Raw genomic sequence first — 19,654 nt, forward strand, 5'->3', positions numbered from 1 at the left:
AGGAAGGTCCCTGATACACGTCTCATTAAACAGATAAACAACACAACAAAAGCCTAATTTATTAACTTAATAAACTCAACATAACCTCTTCTATCACGTGCCCTCAGCTACACGGCTGTTCCACCATTCCTCCCCAACAGTCAATGTCCTCCACCTTTATAGCGCCGTCAATCAACCCGCCCCAGGTTGCACCATGTGCACAGGTGACACCCATTATGACACTCTCGCCCCCCCCCCCCGTATACCTGGTCCAACCCAATGATGTCACTGCTGACATCGTCCCCTGCACAAACACTATGCATCACTGCCTGCCCTCCAGTCTAGCCTCCAGCACACCTTCCGAGCATGGCAAGCATCCAACACACATACCAACATGGGGACAAAGGTGAGTTGTCACCCACTTTGTCACACAAATTATCAAAACTTCCACAGGAAATTTTCTTTTTATCATAAACCATGTCATGGTAACTTGTTCTCTAAACATTGCAGCAGAACGATGGTAATAAAGGTGACATTGTTTAGCCAATAATGTGTCAAATGCACAGTGCACTAGGTACTTAATGCATTGAGAATGTATTTAAAATGTTTTTTTTCAGGACACTGGATGAAAGTGTGGAGTCAGTTTGGAGCGTTAGACGCAACACACACTGATGACTCATGTTGCCATCATTAACATCAAAGTGATAACTTTCCTTCCCTCACCAAACTTGCTTTGCTCTTTCACCACTGCAGCCATTTCGTGCCGGAAGCAGGATGGTGGGCTGTCAGACGTTGAAGCTTGTCTTAAGTTAGCCAGCTCCATGCCGCCTCTCACACAGCCCTGCCAGCTGCCCTGCCAGGAAGACTGTCAACTCAGCAGCTGGTCCAAGTTCTCCTCCTGCACAGCCGACTGCGTGGGCGTCAGGACTCGCAAGAGAATGCTAATCGGTGAGTGACAGACTTGGATTTCAATCTCACTTAAAAAGGACATGCACCAAAGAGTCAAGATCAGAGTAAGATCAGTGAATGGCATGTTTTTATTTGTATAATGCAAGACAGCTACAAACAACCCTGTCCTTTTCTACATCTAAATGTCTGCAGTTTCACAGGGAGCAGTCACTAAGCGGCCTCAAGGAACCAGCTCCAAAATTAAACTGCATAATTTACCTGAACCTTATTATGGATAATGGTTAATGTTTTAGTTTTTTTTCCCAGGAAAGAGCAAAAAGCGTGACCAGTGTAAAAACAACCAGATGTACCCCCAAAGTGAGACGCAGTACTGCCCATGTAACAAATACAACGCCCAGCCTGTGGGCAACTGGTCAGACTGCGTCCTACCCGAGGGGGGGCGCATGGAGGGTCAACTGGGCATGAAGGTCCAAGGTGATATCAAAGAGTGTGGCCAAGGATATCGTTACCAGACAATGGTGTGCTACGACCAGGACAATCGCATAGTGGAGACCTCTCGCTGCAACAGCCATGGTGAGTTGTGAATGCTCAAGAATCCTTCTCCATGTGCACAAACAGCAGCATTAACAGTCAAATTGTAAAGTATAGATTACAATTACAACAAATCAAGTTCTAGTGGCGAACAAGTTTCTTACAAAGTGTCTGTCAAAGAATGTCAGAGAACTCAATCTGGGCCTCTATGATGCTCATATTTGTACGTTGTGTACCGACAGTCGTTGTATTGTGGGATGAAGCTTACGTGGCCTTCGAAAAAAGACAGACCCTGATGTTAACTACTGTGAATTGTTCTCACTGTAATTTTTATTTATAATCATGCACCAGGCTCACTGTAGGAGATACCCACTTAAAGGGGGCATATTATTAAAATTCCAACTTTTTAGTGCTTCGTTAATTTGGGTATCTGGCAGGTCTACCGATCCCAAAACTCTGTGGGGGGGGGGGGAGGAAACAACTCCCGCGATTTGTTATGGTTCTTGTCTGTCAGAAATGTCATGCTTGAGTGACTGCGAATGAGCTTCCTTATCATTCTCTCGTCACTATGAAATTGAAGTCTCTCTTACATGCCCCTCCATCTCATCCTTCACGCACCCACTACACTCACTATAGATACGATATTTGCCAAAGCACTTCACTTAGTTTTTGCAAACCACGGATAGCTAGCAGCATAAAGCAAATGAAGCCCTCAAGATGCGCTGTGGTTGGCTGCAGAGATCCGCAGAGATCTGTACATTACGTCCCAGCCTCAGAAGACACGCCAACATCACTATGCTCTCAACACCGATAACAAGACCGTGAGACCTTAGGTACATACAAAAAAGAAACGTAGAAGTGACAGTTTACTTACCATTCTGAAAGAAGGAACATACGAACGTGATCAAAATTGGAAGCCCAGTTGGGGACATCTGGAAGAATTCAGCCCAACAACTTCTTTTGTTATGGTTTGGCCGCAGGGCGGAAGAACAATTGATTAACATCAGAAAGAACATTATGTTTTATATTTCTTGTTGTCTTCCTCAGGGTCTGACTCTGGTTCAAACCGATATGGTTGCAAGATTCTACCTTTGGATGTAGTAGCCATATTTCTACAAAGGTAATAGCTAGCTAGGCAAGCAACAGCTAGGCGAGCGCATCTCGTGACGGAGGAGGGACGGGGGGGGGAGTTGGCGCATTTGCATTTTAAGGAACAGGCACTCAAAACAGGGTAAAAAGGGTGCTGTTTTAAATGATCCTTGTGGTATTTTGACCAAAGTATGTTACAGACATTTCATTAAGACACCAACTTGTGGTAAAATGGGCATATGATGGGTCCTTTAATATATACGTATTATCTCAAAAAACATTGTTTTTCAATCCGTAATCCCATCCCAATATCTCTGATCATTCCCCGTAAATCAACATGAGAATTTGGGGATGCATTGCTGCCCAAATTTGTGAGGCTACTTTGCTGTATTAACATTTCCCAGTACAAACCAAAAAAGGGAGAAAGGGCAATTATGAATCACCAGCGCTGGCGTATTCTGCATTTTAGCCTTGGGACAAACATCAAAGCACTTAGGGGAATGAGTGTGTTTGTGTTTGCTTTGGTACCAGTATGTGGCGGCTTGGTTGAGGCTGTGACTGTTAAAAGATACCGAGCTTGCTGCTTTCCCTCAGATTTTGGAGCCTTTTTATAAAAGGTTTTTCTGGCTACAGCAGCAGATTCAGATGCTAGGAGTCAGGAAAGGCATTACACATTTTTAAAGATGGAGTTTTCATCAGTGAGTGACAGCAAGTATGTTCGCTTGAGAAGTCAGATTGTCACAGAGACTGGTGGTCTATTTTTGGAGTCAGTTGTTATGTTCGAATTAGTAAGCCTGTTATCATGCAATAAATACAGGGTACATCGAGGAGGCCTGCATCATCCCCTGTCCATCTGATTGCAAACTGAGCGAGTGGTCCAACTGGTCACGCTGCAGCAAGTCTTGTGGCAGTGGGGTCAAAGTTCGCTCCAAGTGGCTCAGAGAAAAGCCCTACAATGGTGGAAGGCCGTGCCCTAAACTGGACCATGTCAACCAGGTGAGAGAGGTCTCATTCTTCTATCAAAATATTCTGCCTGAATCTCGGTGAGGCTGAATGTGTCTTTGGCGCGTTTCCACCGAGCGGTATGGTACGGGTCGGGTCGGTACGGGTCAGGTCTGTTAACCATGATTTGGCGCGCGTTTCCACCGCCAACAGTACCCTTACTTGATAGGCGTGGTGTATTCCAGAAAGTAGTGATAACGTCACTGGTACAGTATATGACGGAAAGTAGATGTCATTCGATCGCGCGGAAACTGAAAGCTAACCGCAAACAACAATGGAGGACATACAGCCGATCCTGTTCTTGCTTCTCGATATGTGGCTGTTTGTCACAAGGAGACAACAATCTTTGTTTGAGCAAAGGCTACATGCTGAAAGCCTGGTGTGTTGTCTTTCCGCGCAAAGGACGAAACTCTTTCAACCAATCAACGTTCTGCAGTGAGTCTAGATCCACCCTGGTCAGGTACCCCAACGGAAGGGTACCCAAAAAGTGGTACGGTACGGTTCGGACTTTTGGTACCATTCTAAACTTTTGGCAGTGGAGACACAAATAAAAGGGTACCGACCCGACCTGTACCGTACCGCTCGGTGGAAACGCGCCATTATGTTCTTACAATCCCAGAGAAAGGTCACTTTTGGTACAATAATCATAAACTCTCATTTTTCCTTTCTCTTCTTTGATGAATGGGTTCCATCCACAGGCTCAAGTAAGTACCCTGTTGCTTATTTTTATTTAATGTCAAATGAATAAAAATACAGTCCAGAGCTTTAGGATATAAGATATATAACAAAATCCTAACTGTCCCGTTTATTTATGTCAGGTGTATGAGGTGGTGCCATGCCTCAGTGACTGTGGGCAGTATGTTTGGGTAGCAGAGCCCTGGAGTGTTTGGAAGGTCAGCAACGTGGACCTGAAGGATAACTGTGGGGAAGGTGTTCAGACCAGAAAAGTCAGGTAAGATGAAGCAATGTCAAAGCATATCAGCCAGACCCGAGGCTTTCCTTAACCTACAAGAAACTATTTATTGTATGGTGTCAATTTATCAACTAGTGCTCACTTGAAAATTCATCTGATGTTTTGTATGTAGTTGTACTGTTATTGTGTTCTTTGTGCATTAGTGAGTTATCCCTGTATCTTTGCATGTTAAACCTTGTGCCGCAGCCTTTACCTTTTTATCTGAGGCCATTCAATTCAGAAACCAGTGGCTTTTGCCTACAGTTTAGTCAATCAGACAAAATGCCTTTCACAGAACATGATGCCACAAGATGAACCCAAACCTGAACCCCTTTGTGTCTAGATGTATGCTGAACTCAATAGACGGGCCCTCTGAGCTGGTGGAGGACTACCTGTGTGATCCAGAGGAGATACCTCTGGGTGCCCGCAACGGCCAGTTGCCCTGCCCAGAGGAATGTGTGTTGTCTGACTGGGGAGCCTGGAACCCATGTCCACTGGTAAAAATGACATAGTACTTTCTCTGTCAATGCTTTTTATTTAGATATGAAGTAAAAAGTCTCTTAAAACTGTCACTTTCAAAGCATTTTGGGCACTTGACCCTAAAGGTCGGTTAATGAGATGAGATTTTTTTTCATTTTAGAAAAGATTCAAGAAATAATATATAAACACTTTGCCATCCACAAGGCTCTTGACTATCATTCATGCATATCCAAACAATATTCACCATACCATTTAGCTGCGGGCTGTCAGTACCAGATGCTTCAACTAAGTACAGCACACTCACTTCAATTAATTAACAATAATTTAAGTTATTTATTCAGTCCTTTCAGGTCATAAAATATCAAAAACCTAGGGGGGATGGTTTATAGAGCTCCTATGCAATGTGATATACATCATATGTTGACATACAGTATGTGACCTTGAGAAAAGTCATCATTTTGCTTTGGTCAATTAGTTGAGTTGAGGGGTTTTTGTGCACATACTGTAATCCTGTGGTTAAGCCGGGATCCTCCTTCTGTTCCTCAGCCATGTAGTGGGAACAGCTCTCGAGAGAGGAGCGCTTTCCCACTTCGTCAGTCTGGAGAGGGGAAGGAGTGTCCTTCAACTCAAGAGACACAAGTCTGCAAACTCAACAGCAACTGCTTCCATTACTCCTACAACATCACTGGTGAGTACCATATAATGCAATTATCATCGACATGGGAATTAACAACATCGAGCCACACTCAGGCTGGATTACATTGCAACGCATGTAATGCTGGTGGTGCATTTGTCTCAGAATTTTTTTGCTGATGAAAGTTATCCGTGCAGATTGGAGTACCTGTCAGCTCAGCGAGAGAGCGGTGTGCGGAAATGGCATCAAAACCCGCATGCTGGACTGTGTGCGGAGCGACAGCAAATCTGTAGACCTCAAGTTCTGTGAAGAGGTGACTGTTTTTTCTTTTAACAAGGTATTTGTTTCTGTCAAATAGTAACTGTAACCTTGTTTTTCCTTACAGCTGGGCCTGGATAGGAGATGGCAGATGAATTCTTTGTGCGTTGTGGAATGTCCAGTCAACTGCCAGCTGTCTGATTGGTCAACGTGGTCTGAGTGCACGCACACCTGTGGGCTGGCCGGTATGTGTGTGCAGTAGGCACATTAACAGTGTTAATGCCAATCAACAATGGGTAGGCTCATTTCGCTGACCCCACAAACAGCAAATTGACCCACCAATGACTCTTTGGGTCAAGAATATTATGGATCAATAATGAATCTAACATAAGGGCACTTCGAGAGGTAGCAATTTCGGCCATCACCTTGGATGTGGGTTTCATGTTCTAACTCGCACAAACCTTAGTTTCAGATAAAGGAATGACTGGTAGAGCTGACATTAATAATGAATCTGTAAAGTAAATGTAATGGATGACCAGAGATCATTTTGGGCACAGGTGTCAAACTTAAGGCCCGCGGGGGGGTCCAGTGCGACCCGCCGGATGACTTTGCTATTGTGAGAATTACAGAAAGACATAAATTGCGTTTCTATAAAAGTTGCTGCTATTCCTAAAAAGTCCACTGGGGTTCTCCCTCTGAGAGTGAGCGCATGCTTTAGACCAGGAGGACCAGGTCGTTCAGCAACGCGGTGCCGGTAGATCACCTTCCTTTGGGGGGGAAAAAAAAAATTATCACGTCAGGTCACCTTGCATGCGCGATCGCTTTTGACAGACGAAGGGCTCGTTTTTTTTATATCTTTTATATTTATATTTGTTTTGTTGTTCCGTTTGGTTATCTGCTCGTAATTATTATTATTATTCGGGAGAACTGCCCGGGGGGGTAGATCGCCATGAGTTGGATTGGAAAGTAGCCCGCGAGCTGAAAGCTCAAGTGTGGGGACCCCTGCGTTGGACCCCCACCTGTCGGCCAGACCATCTGCGTGATGGCACCCGCCTCCCCCCACCCCTTATGATTTTTAATTGTCTGGCCCACTTCAAAGTGGGCAGTATCTGGCCCAAACCCAAAATGAGTTTGACATCCCTGATCTAGGGGAATGTACCGAGCATTCGGTTACAGTTTTTGTTTCAACACAGAACACCTCTCCAGATTTCATACCCACAAATGTTGGTTTAGCTTTCCCGAGCCATAAAAACACATTTTAATGAATAATTCACATCAGCATCCACTTTAAAAAGCTCAAAGGCATTTCCATCTGCCATAGGGAGCCTGAGAACAGTTGCTAGATTGATCGTTAGGGGAAAAAAAAAAAAAACTTTGAAAGTCAAAAGTGCAGTATTCGTAGTATTAACAACAGCATGGTAGCATAATAAGGAATACAAGCCTTCAGACACCACGGAGCTGAAAATTTAATATCATGAAAATGCCAAAAACATTTTTTGCATCAAAAACAAAGTAAATCTTTCAATAAAAGGTTACACATGCAGGCAGAGCACTAGCTACTGGGAGGCTAATAACCCAGAGCAACGTTTCTAAATCTTTGTTGAGACTTTGTAGATGATTTTGATTGATGCCTTCATAGAAATTAAATGACTGAAGATTAGAAAAATCACGATAATATTACAATATGTCCATCAGCAGATTTGTGCCCGGTTGCAATTCAAAGGCTTCTTGTCCATCTCTTCTAAAAGCAGAGGTTCTATGGTTGATGCTTTCAGACCATACAGTGTTAATTATATTTCTTTCAAATATCCAGACTTACTACTCTTTTTTGATTATCTAAAGAATTGTAATCCCACCTATGTCACTCAGGATCTCCAGACTTAAGCTGTATTACAATTTTATTAATGGTTTTGGAATTTCAAAACGTTTTCACATTGGAGTGAGGCAGGAACCTCTCCAAGGTGTCACGTAGGTACGGATTGCTAGAGAAACGACATAATTAAAATGTAAGATTTGAAAGCATATTCCTTTGGTTGCAGATTGCAGGTAACTGCACTATACACTCGCACCTCCTTTTCCAAGATTGTAGTAACGTGAGGCAGCAAGAGCACAACAATCGTAACACTGCTCCCCTTGCTCACAGGATCTTCTTAATGCAATAACACTGTGTAGGAACGACAGCAGTCAGACGCCAGCTAGTCACTATGCATTGCTGTAATTTCATAATCATGCCTTCTATAGTGTAATACTTTTTATGTATAAGCAGTGTTTGCTTTGTCCATTCTGGGCTACCTTAGAAACATGGTGGTTCACCACGGCAGACACCATAAACGGACCCGCTTCCAGAGTAGATAGGATGTTTTACTTCTAAGTTAAAGAACAATATAGTAGACGTTGATGCTAAACCTGTGATACCACCATTTGTTCCGAAATCAAACATTGAGGCAGTATTATGCCACTGTTGCGTGGTTCAGTTTTAAAAAAAGCAAAGCTGGCTTAATGAGAGATCTTCTTAATGGCAGTATTGTGGAAAGTGAAAACTGACGAGACAGAAGACGGAGATGCGTTGAGTCAGCTTTACTCTCAACGTGAGAACTACCGCGGACACGCACGTTAAAACCTCCCATCAAAAACACTTTCCCTTAAAGGTACAGTCCCTTGGTGAATGTCTCTCCAGCATTACTTGTGGGTCACCACAGTATGGTGAAATCTTATAAATATCAAATTTCATGCCTGTTAATAGATACCCTGGAAAAACTACACATACCCTTTTACAGAGCCCATGCTATTATTTGCAATTCCTGCATTGTAGCCTCTTCCCACAGCTTTCCCATCATGCTTCCAATCATTGCTGCTGCAGTGATCAGCTCTTACTGGCTGGCCTCTACAGTAATGGTGGAAACTAGAAACGCTTCATGATGTGAGAAACATAGATTTTAGAGCCCTATACCAACTGAGTAGGGGATAATGACGGCGCATATAATTTCATTAGGTCACGCCATTGATTGACGGTCCATTACAAGGATGTGCTCTGGGGCTCACGGAGCACATCCTGCCAGATGCAACAAGAGCAAATAGTAGATATGAAACTGATACAGACTTAGCTACTGTGGTAACATTAATCTGTCCCATGGCGAGAAGGATAGTTTTTTACTCCTACAGAGAAACATCAGCTAGGCCAAAGGAGCAGAGGGCTTCCTCCTACATGTGTTTCTTTTCATTTCATGGACAGGTTCATTTTTCTTGCGAGCAATAAATGAAAATGAGCTGGATTTATGATTTCAAATACATTATTCCATCTGGAAGCAGCAAGGTGCTGTTTTCTATCAGGCGGAGAGAAAAAACAGCTATTTTCCAACTTGTGTGCATAGATAATCACGATGATGTGTGATCACGAGCCAAACACTGATAGTGACAGCTGGCGCAGACTTTTTTTTTTTACACAACCAACCACCGCCAACCCCATCACTGCCGTGAGTTCCCGTAGGGAGACTGCAAATGGAATACAATCTAATGCCTCCTGTCGGCATAGGGGGCAAGCGGCTTCTGCAATGCAACTAGTGAACAAAAAAGCACAAGCCAAATCCCTTTGAAAGGCACTCTGGGGCCCCATTTCTGCAGTATGTGTAAGCACAGTTCTATAGGCCCTAAGACTGTTTTTTGGTACAGCCATTAGTTTTCAGCTGGTCCATCCTAGGTGCCGAAAAGTCATGTAATGCAGCCAGCTAAGTAGATATGTGTTCATTATTGGATTTGTTACGGTTTGCTTTATCGCTCCTGACGTTGATTATCAATTTTGTCACCTAGCTCTCAGCAAGACTGTTTGTAATTAATAGTTCATCAGAGCTTTTCAGGATTTACTGATTTACTCTGGTCTGGGTATTTGGATCAACTGTTTTCAATGTGGTGGCTGTGTAAAGTAGGCTAAAATACGTTTCTGGACAGTAATAGCCCTACCAACACAGTTGATCAGCACTTAGATGACCATTTATTGGGAGAACACAAGCTGGGATTGACATCGAATCTTGCTTTTCTTTGGCTGCAGGAAATTTTCTATTATTTATTGGAAAATAAAAGGAGGCGGATTATATATTTCATTTACTACTATAAGCCTTAACTTACAACATGTATATTTAATAAAACAATTTTTCTGTTATTTATGACCTACTTTCCTATCTTATCTCAATTGAAGTATCATCGCTGATATATTCATATTTGTTTTAGGAGATACGGTGCACCAAAATCACACAGACTCCGTTGGAGACAGCAGCTCATTGAGAATTTCCTCACATCCCTTATCTGGAGAAATTGTTGAGGGAATTTGTTGAAGGGCGCTCCTACTATCCTGTACAGTCATATCCTCCAATCAAAGAGTTCAATTTGAAGATAACAAAAGGGTCTGAATCTTCAAAATGGCTACAGGGAGTGTGGTGAAGCTTCAAAAGTGTTGAATCATGCCTCTTAAAATAATAGTTTATGGGGAAATTAAAGAGTAGATAATAAAATTGGTACAAAATCAGGTGACATAATTGTATGTATGTACACAACATGGACATGATTGAGATAATGAGAGTTGACGATGAAAAGTACAATGCTTCTCTGGTTAGCGTAGCTTTGTAGAAATTCTCACATAGTGACCTTTAATCTACTGCCATTAAGATAGCACTTACTCATAATAGAACAGGTTGTTTGCCACTGACTACCAAAATGACCAATGTCACTGTTGTGTTGAAAGGGAAACCGTCACACATGTGGTTAACGTTTCCTTTTGCTGGTGCCCCTTTTTTAAACTGATTGTCACTTTCAAACCTTTTACTCACGCAATCATACACTGTTGTGAGAATGACAAGAAATTACAGAAAATGTTCATTGTGCTGACTTTTACATGAGTTATACTCGAACAATTTCACTGCCATTGTTTTTATTACCTTGGCAGACAATATGCTATTCCAAATCACTCATCATCCACACACTACCAGCTGCTTCGACCTGAATGTCTTCCTCGTGTCAATGTCCTCATGAATACATAATTCATTCTTTTTTTACTGGTGTACTGCAGGCAAGCTGTGGAGGAGGCGGACAGTGATCCAGGCCCCCCAGGGTGATGGAAGGCCCTGCCCGTCCCAGCTGGAGCAGTGGAAGCCCTGTCTTGTGAAGCCCTGCTACAGCTGGAGATACAGTGCCTGGTCAGAATGCAAGTCTGAGGTGAGAGGGCCTCTGTCCTACTGTCAGTCAAAACATTTTCCCCTGTATCCCCTAAGCCGCTTCCCTGCATGATTGGGACTACACGGGCATCAGAATTCAGAATTACTCAACTTAGCATAAAATAACATTTAAAAGCCACTGTGTATGGCATTTTACATGACTACAGAAACATATTGAATATTTGTTAAAATACTCATCACCAACAGGTTGTGACCAAAATATAACTACCATTTCAACCTTTAAAATCTCATAACAATAGACGCATGTATTTTTAGAATTTAGTATGAACAGTATTTAGCCTCTTTTACCCTAACCCTAAATCTCGTGAGAGAAAACAATTATTCAAAACCCTTACTGTGTTTTATTGAACAGATGGAAATTCAACTCCATGTGTCAAACTGAAGGGGATAAGTTTAACCACACTCAACATCTAACGTTAAGGCTGGCGCATGCTTCTGCGTCTTTATGCACAGTTGTGTCGACGCACTCTTTTCAATTCGTGGTTCAAAAAGGCTTCTTTAGTATGAGTCGATAGTGGACATTAGATTCCCTTTCCCTAAATACCCACCGTTTAGATCTAGACCTTTCATGGCGTATGAATGCTCAAATTTTGCCACGGCACAAGTTTGTAAAAAAAAAAGGTTTAATAAATCCTGTTTTTCATTTGAGAACGAGTGATTAGAATTAAGGGTGAAGCTTAACCTTTCAAAATAAAACATTCCAAAAATGTTTATCTTTAATTGCTTGCTCAGTAACCTTGAGAAGAATATTGAGGCTGGCGCATGCTTCTGCGTCTTTACGCACACTTGCGTTGATGCACTTGTTTCAATTCATGGTTCTAAAAGGGTTGGGCATGCAATTCACCGCCAGAACACTAGGTGGAGTAACGTTTTTTGTCGAAGACTACCTAGAGCAGCAGTTCCCAAACTCAAGAATGCCACGGCCCATTTTGAAATCTGAAAATCTTTTGCGGCCCACCCAAACCTTTAATCACAACTCTGATCAAAACATGAACTAGGGATGACTAAATGACCTTAAGAATTTAACCGATTAAAAATGTATTAACCGACAATATATGTTTTGTATACCATTTTCTCCGGAGCTCATGTGCCGTGTTTTCCGCACAAAAAGGCGCATAAGATACTGCAGTCTATCAGCGCAAATCACTGTCAAAATTCGAGAGCGCAAATCCGGTTGATGCGCGCGCGTAAATCAAACATCCGCCAGTAAAAGTCCGTCTCGAGCGAGCAAAAATTTGTCTCGAGCGAGAAAAAGTTTGTCTGAGGGAGGTATTTGCTCGCTTGCGAAACGTGAACTTCGTTGCTCACGAGGAGAATCTCTTCTCACGCTGGAGACGGTGCTTTCAGGGTCCGATCGATGCCGTGAGGTGCGTCCGCTCCCGCCGTCCCCCTCGCCATCCACGCCTTAAATCTTCGGCTGCTTTTAGAATATTATTATTATTATTATTCTATTTTTTTCCCCGTTAAGATGGTTCAGCTACTGTAGAGAAAAGGCCGCCGTCTCTCGCTCTTTAATCTCATGAAGTGCTCGGCAAGAACGACAGCTTTGTTTCTCCGACGCGCCCTGAAACAAGCTCCATATCTCACGCGCCTGAGCGCCCGCTCAGCATCTCGCCGTTGTAGACCGAGCTTTGTCAGGTTTGGCAGAGCGCCTTGAGCGCGGTGTACAACCATTATGGATCAACCGATTAACCAATCTGTTCGTTTAAATTGTTTGTGCTTCATCAATTAATGCTTCACATAACTAATATGCCGCATCATACATTTTTATTTTATTTATTTTATTGATTTCAAACTTTTCAAAATTGAATTTTTTTTTAATTTTTTAATTTATTTATTTATTTATTGTAAATGACCTCTCGCGGCCCACCTGCGCGGCCCACCAGGGGGGACACTTATTTGTCAGAGACTTTTTTGCCCCGTGCATCGCCACTGCTGCTTTTCATCGCCTTTTTTCTGCGGACATATTTGTGGACATATTTGTGCCGTATTTTCCTTTCCTTATGCATTTTTTCGGGAGTTTTTCCTGTGCCGATGTGAGGGTTTCGGGTGTGTACAGACTGTAAAGCCCTCTGAGGCAAATTTGTAATTGGCAATTTTGGGCTGTACAAAATAAAATTAATTGAATTGTTTTGCTGATTTTTTTGGGGACCAAAAAGCAATTACAAAGAGCCCAGGAAAAAAGACTCGTTTGAAAGCCCAACTGGATAGTTTTAGCTTCAACTAATGGCCAACGCTCAATGATAGCATTTTATGAGGTATTGGTTTTTTCCCCACATACTGTGCTTGACCTGTCTATCTATTTGTCTTTGTATTCAATCAGGGGGCGAAATGTGGAGAAGGACAGCGCTACAGGAACGTGTCATGCTTTGTGTCAGATGGGTCAGGTCAGCAGGAAAGCAGCCTGGTAGATGATGAGCTGTGTGGAGATCTGGAGCCCTCAGTAGACGGGGACACCCACATTGTCCTGCAGGAGCCCTGCACTGTACCTTGTCCAGGTAAGCAGACAATACTTTCACAATGGTGAATAGTAAGATTAAGTCATCCCTGCATCAATCTCCCAGGCATTGCTTTAAAAATCATTACAATTTTGGATTCATGTACTTTTGAAAACTAATATAAATAAATCTACTGGAATGTAGCAACATTACTGAAAATTACATCAACTGGATAAGAAACACAAGGTTGTAGAAAATCCCACATTAGCTTGACTTACTTTGAAACATTACCACAGTGGGGCTGATCTCATTCACTGAAACTTATAGCTAGAAAAAATTGTATTGTAATTCATATCCCACATATTTGTGAGTCAATTTTGAAATAAATCCAATATGTCTATTAAAAAACCTGTTACTAGTTTTTGTCAGCAATATCATTAAACTTTATATAAATCAAGAATCATCAACACTGTTAACACAAAGCGAAAGGCTACATTGATTTGTCCAAGTCAACTGTGAACGGAAAGCCAAAAAAGCAGAAAGGTGTCCCGATACTGTCAAAAATTTGGGTATAACTAGTTCGAGGTTAATATCTGGCATAATCCAGACAGTGTCTGTATGATGTCGTCCCATAGTAGTCAATACTTTGTGCAACACCAACAATGCCAATGCCAGGTTTACATGGTGACAACAAAGCACTTACTGATGAGTGTGTTTGATTGTAGGAGCTTCAAGAGCTCCAGAGTGTGCCGCACAATGATGTCAACAGGGGAGAGCTGAAAACCTCTCTGCCGCTACCTAGCTTCTATTAAAAAGCTAACTGGCTGTTATACCACCAGCTGCAGTGTGTGCATAGCATTGCTCGAGTGTGTCTCTACATGTGGATACTTACAATGATTACTCCAGCTTGGATTGCGTGTGGGTGTAATCAAGTTAAGTGGCTTAGTTAAGACCACAAGGTCAAAGAGGACTGTCCAATCTGGTTCCTGTGTTCATTCTGACATCAGAAAAGAACACCTTTGCTTTGATATAAACCTAGTTTCATTAACAGAATATTTGATTATTGTTATACTTATTAAATTTATCCAATCAATTTGATATACCTTTCTGGCTCTGATAAACTGAATGTGTAGAAATATGTTCACCAAACCACCAAACAACCTTTTACTGTAAGTGAGGCTTATATTTAAATCTGTATCTGTAATGAAATGTGTCCTATCCTGTCTTGAAAAAAACTCTTTAGGGTGAAAAATACATTTAGTAATGACAACAGCCAATCTTCTTTTGCCTCAAATTATTTTTTTATCAGGCTTTTCAGCTCAAAAGGTTCAAATTGGTTTGATTAGTGAAAATTGGACTTCTGGCCCACAGCACTGTCTTATAAGCATATTCTATATTTTAGTAAACCTCGACGTTTCCTGTTTAAGCCTAGTTTATGCTTCTGCGTTTTCAGATCGCAAGACCCCCTTGCGTGTCCCTTGCGTGCCTTTTCACACCTCCTTGCGTGTGTCGAGCCATTTTTCTAGGCTTGCGTCGCTTTCGACTCCCGCGGCTGTGATTGGTCCGCTAACTACATCCTTTTACGGAGTCTCACATTTCCGCTTTCATAGCCCGACACCGCCATTATTAAAACGAAGAATGATTACGAGAGAACGGATCAGATTGAAGAGCTTTTGTCGGAAGAAATGCGTAAATATGACCTCTTATACAACCAGTCATTGGCGAGCTGTATAAGCTGATTGCATTCATGGAGGGAGATCGCTGCAAACGTCGGTTTGCCGGTTGAGAGGTGCACAAAGTTGTGAAGGAAAATACGGGACAAATGTGTCCGCGATGAAAAGCAGCAGTGGCGATGCACGGGGCAATAAAGTCTATGATAAATAAATAAACCAACCAACGACTTCCACACACAAAGACGTGACTCTCTAGGTAGTCTTCAACAAAACACGTTACTCCGCCTGTTATTCTGGCAGTGAATTGCTCTGCAACACACGCAAGACTTTTTGAACCATGAATTGAAACGAGTGCGTCGACGCAGACGCAGAAGCATGCGCCAGCCTTTAGTTGTCAATGCAAAAGCATCACTTCCTCCATCTTTGGCTATTGTCTTGATAAATTATTCATTTTCGTTTTCACAAATCTAATTCCAACGGTACAGCAACAGCCATGTTGACCATTTCTAACTTTATCAGCTTCAATGAACCAGTGAGTTCAATAATTCCGTACTACCCTATTTCATTTGTTTGTTTATGGTCACGTATGTCAATAAAACATAAAATTTCCTTCAAATGTCGAATACTTTTATTTAAAGTCTAAAACCCTTTTCTCCGTCCATTTCCGCCACAAAAAAAGAAGGGTTAGAAAGTCGAAATTATGAGATAAATGACTTAAATAATGACTTAAAATATGCGCAGGCTCCTTCAATCCAATGTAGTTGACAGCTCTGAATGATCTGTGTAGTTTTTTTTATCACCAAACGACTGTTGTCATGAATGTATTTGTGACTAGTCGAAGGTAGATGATCAGGGCTGTAGTGGAGGGTAAACGCACGTAAACGCCGTTTACGCACCTCTGGAATTTTGGAAATAGCGTTTACGCACCTCTAAATAGAGTTTACCCACCTCTAAGTGGCATTTACGCGCAAGTTCCCTGCGCCTTGTATTCTTCCGTTGGAATTATCTGAAATAAACTTGGTGTAATTTTAAAACCGCTAAGACTACGTTTCCTATTGTTGAACATATAAACGCCGTAGTCTGAATCATTTTTCTGCCTACCTGTTTGAAATGTGTAATATTCGTGTGTGTGCACTGACATTTAATTGTCTAAGTACGACACGTACCAGTGAGTTTCTTTTAGTCGGCGCTGTATGCGTCCATCTTTATTAGTGCATATTTACTTCTGCGCATAAACGCGCACCTTGCTGACCTCATCACAACATGACAGACATTTGAACCGGAGGTATCCAAGATACTACAGAATGGATTACCGCCGGTAATTAGCAATGGATATCAGGCGATATTTGAAGAGACCATCGAGTGCTCCCACTCCCACAGATGCCTGCAAAAGGCCTCAAGTACAAAGTAAGACTGAAGAAGATCAATTCACGTTTTTAAACGTTGTTTTGGTTCGCACAACATCGCATTAAGACAGGGAAAAACGCTATTAATAACGTGCTTTCAAATACGATGATGCAGCCATCCCGGTCCCATCTAAATAGGCCTAATAAAATTAGTAATTATCCTCGCGCATATTGCTGCAGATTAGGCTAATTCATTGAAAAATTGTCAACAGATTATGTGCAAGGCGGTTAGACATAGCTAAGAGAAATGCTAAGTGAAATGTTTTAGTTTAGCTATAGAATCTTCAAATTTCGCGGTCAAAGTCAAATATATTAGTTTTTTACTTTCACGATGATGTCATCGTGTCCTGCTCTCGCATAGAAAACGTGAGCGGGGAGCAAAACTGTTGCTTCACTGAATAGGCCTATATGCTTAATCAATTATTTGAAGTCATGAAAGGTGTAGAGTAGCCTGTAAGCGAAATACACTGTAAACATAGATTATTTGAAAACAAGTCAGTTCTCAATGTGAAAAAAAACATGCTGTATAGGCTATTTATGATGACCTAGGTATACATGAGTGTTCCTTTTAACTTATGTTGTCAGTGTAATTGACAGGCTGCTTAACTGGTGTTCTCAGCCCCATAACTCTTAAATTCAACATATTTTTTCAGGCAGTGATAGGACAGGCAATGATGCAGAGAGCACAGGGAGAGGAGAAACACCAGGTCGAATAGAGAGAGGAGAACGGCTGATGAGAGAATGAAATCATGACAGTGGAGAACCAAAGAGTGGAGAAGAGGAAAGGGGAGGAAAATGAAAGAAGACCAACAGAGAATGAAGAAACAGAAAGATGAAATAGAGGAGATGAAGAAACGGGTAGTAAGAGAGGAGTAAGAGAAGAAACGGGGGCAGGAGAGATGGAGAGTGGAGAATCTGAATTAGAATCTGAAGTAGAGGGACATACAGAGGAAGAAGAATCTGAGACTGAAGACACAGTGAGAGGAGAAATATGCAATATAGCCAGGACAGCCTTAGAGTCGCGACGCTTTGCATCGCGTCGAGGTCTGTATGATCACAAAATTCAGAGTTTACCCACCTCTAATTTTACCACTACAGCACTGTAGATGATACTAAGCAAAATGAACTGAATTATAATTGATTAAGGAAATCCTTACAAGACAGTGCAGTTAATTCCACCCCGCCTCAATGTTTTTCTACCTGGCTTTTATACGCTCCCAGATTGTATTTGGCTTTGCATGACCCAACTTATTACTTAAATGCTTCTTTTGATTTGATCCATTTATGGTTCTAAAAATGATCCGCTGTGGGTGCACATTAAAATATTTAAGTTAGGCCACAACAAATATGCTTTCTTTAGCTTTGCAAAATCCTTTATTTTCCTTTTTGAATGCAGGATGGGGATTTTGAGTTTTTGTTTCTGAACTCTCTGTAAAATCCATAGGGGAGTGCTACCTCACAGACTGGACCGTTTGGAGTCCCTGTCAGCTAAGCTGCGTCAGCGGGGATGACCTGGGGTTCGGCTCGGTCCAGGTCCGATCTCGAGCGGTGGTGGCCCAGGATCCAGAGAACCTGCTGCAGTGTCCAGAACAAGAGCTGGAGGCTCGACCGTGTACAGGTTAGTCTGGCAGACTCTAGTTGGATCTCAAGAAGATTCACAGATTAATATTTAGAATTGTCGGACACAAATTAATAATATCTTTGGACAATAAAAATATGGTGAGCGAACACAGGCTCCAAGGAAGGATGGGAGTGGTGATTGAGTGGTCAAACACACACAGGACCTTCAACTAGGAGACTGCTACTTGTGTCCTGTGTGGAAACAAAAGTTATCTCTGACTTTGGGCTTGTTACATAACATTGAATGCTTTCAATGTAATACAACAGCATGGTTTTAGTCATGCTAGTTACATTGTTTAAATTGTTACCTTATAAATTTGGACAAACCATGATTCTCTTTTTATAGCTCTAAGCAAGAAGTTTCATCTAAACCTAAATAATGGTCAAATGGATGATGATGAAGGGATTTATACTTGTAAACTTTTCTTTAGTATAATTGTTTTTAGTATTCTGACCACTCCAACCCTTTTAACACCACATGCTATTTATCCATTCACACGCAGAGGGCTAGCACGCAAGGTGCCACCTGTGCTTTTGGATAAACTGGGTTGGGCACATTATAGTACAGATACAGATTGGCCGGGATCTACATTGTTTTAAAAGCTGTTAACAATGTCTTGATCATCCATGCTCTTCTTGCAGAGGGTCAGTGTTTTGAATACAAGTGGAAGACAGGACCATGGAGAGGTTCATCTCGCCAAGTCTGGTGTCAGCGCTCCGATGGACTAAATGTCACGGGTAAGCATAATATACTAGTATTTCAAGTGTTGATGGATATTTTAAACTGGAATTTTGTAAAAGAGACACTTTTGTATTTAAAAATCAAAGAATCTTTCACTGCTATGCAAAATCTTCAGACCACTCTTATATCACCAAAACCCTCCGACCCTAAACTGACTCCTCCAATATTTACTGAATAGGCAAAGTCATATTTAAAATACATTTAGAATGTCATCAATTTATTTTTGCTTTAAAATAATATTCATTTATCCATCTGATTAAAAATAAGATGATCAATAATTAGGGAGTATTTTGCTACTAATGAAATGAGATGCCTACAGTTGGAAGATTCACAGTCGTGTCTTATTTATTATTATTATTATTATGATCAGTATCAGTGTGAAATCAGACCTGTGATATATCGAACACAGCTGCTTCGTAACACAGCTGATTCACAAGGGGTGTTGCAGTGTGTGCGGCAAGATGATAATGTGGATTGGGTTACTCAAAACCATCTTGTGTACAGCGTCAGAATCCCAGACGGCTTCCAGCGCATTTCAGGGAGTCCCAGGGAACAATAAACAGATGAGGTTCTAATGCGTAGCTGTGCCCCAGGCATAGTTCAATCTCATTGTCCATCACATTGTAGGGTTGAACGCATTGTTCCCAAGTTTATTATCTGTTAGGGCATGAGATTCGAAGAGATACCTGAGAAAATTAATTTCTCTCCTCAGGCCA

At 41.7% G+C, this 19,654-nt stretch overlaps 1 protein-coding gene across 1 annotated transcript in view; it reads left to right on the top strand.

The window, feature by feature from the left end:
• Positions 1 to 19,654, top strand: part of thsd7aa (thrombospondin, type I, domain containing 7Aa) — a 108,419-nt gene that overhangs the window by 78,547 nt on the left and 10,218 nt on the right. The window contains exons 12-23 of the mRNA XM_078080685.1: positions 733 to 927; positions 1,195 to 1,461; positions 3,326 to 3,504; positions 4,329 to 4,462; positions 4,806 to 4,959; positions 5,489 to 5,630; positions 5,774 to 5,889; positions 5,962 to 6,079; positions 10,894 to 11,039; positions 13,383 to 13,557; positions 18,021 to 18,194; positions 18,839 to 18,934. Of these exons, the coding sequence (XP_077936811.1) occupies positions 733 to 927; positions 1,195 to 1,461; positions 3,326 to 3,504; positions 4,329 to 4,462; positions 4,806 to 4,959; positions 5,489 to 5,630; positions 5,774 to 5,889; positions 5,962 to 6,079; positions 10,894 to 11,039; positions 13,383 to 13,557; positions 18,021 to 18,194; positions 18,839 to 18,934 (1,896 nt within the window). The remainder of the gene's footprint in view (positions 1 to 732; positions 928 to 1,194; positions 1,462 to 3,325; positions 3,505 to 4,328; positions 4,463 to 4,805; positions 4,960 to 5,488; positions 5,631 to 5,773; positions 5,890 to 5,961; positions 6,080 to 10,893; positions 11,040 to 13,382; positions 13,558 to 18,020; positions 18,195 to 18,838; positions 18,935 to 19,654) is intronic.

Source organism: Gasterosteus aculeatus, chromosome 10 (assembly GCF_964276395.1).
Source record: "Gasterosteus aculeatus chromosome 10, fGasAcu3.hap1.1, whole genome shotgun sequence".
NCBI classification, from domain to species: Eukaryota; Metazoa; Chordata; class Actinopteri; order Perciformes; family Gasterosteidae; genus Gasterosteus; species Gasterosteus aculeatus.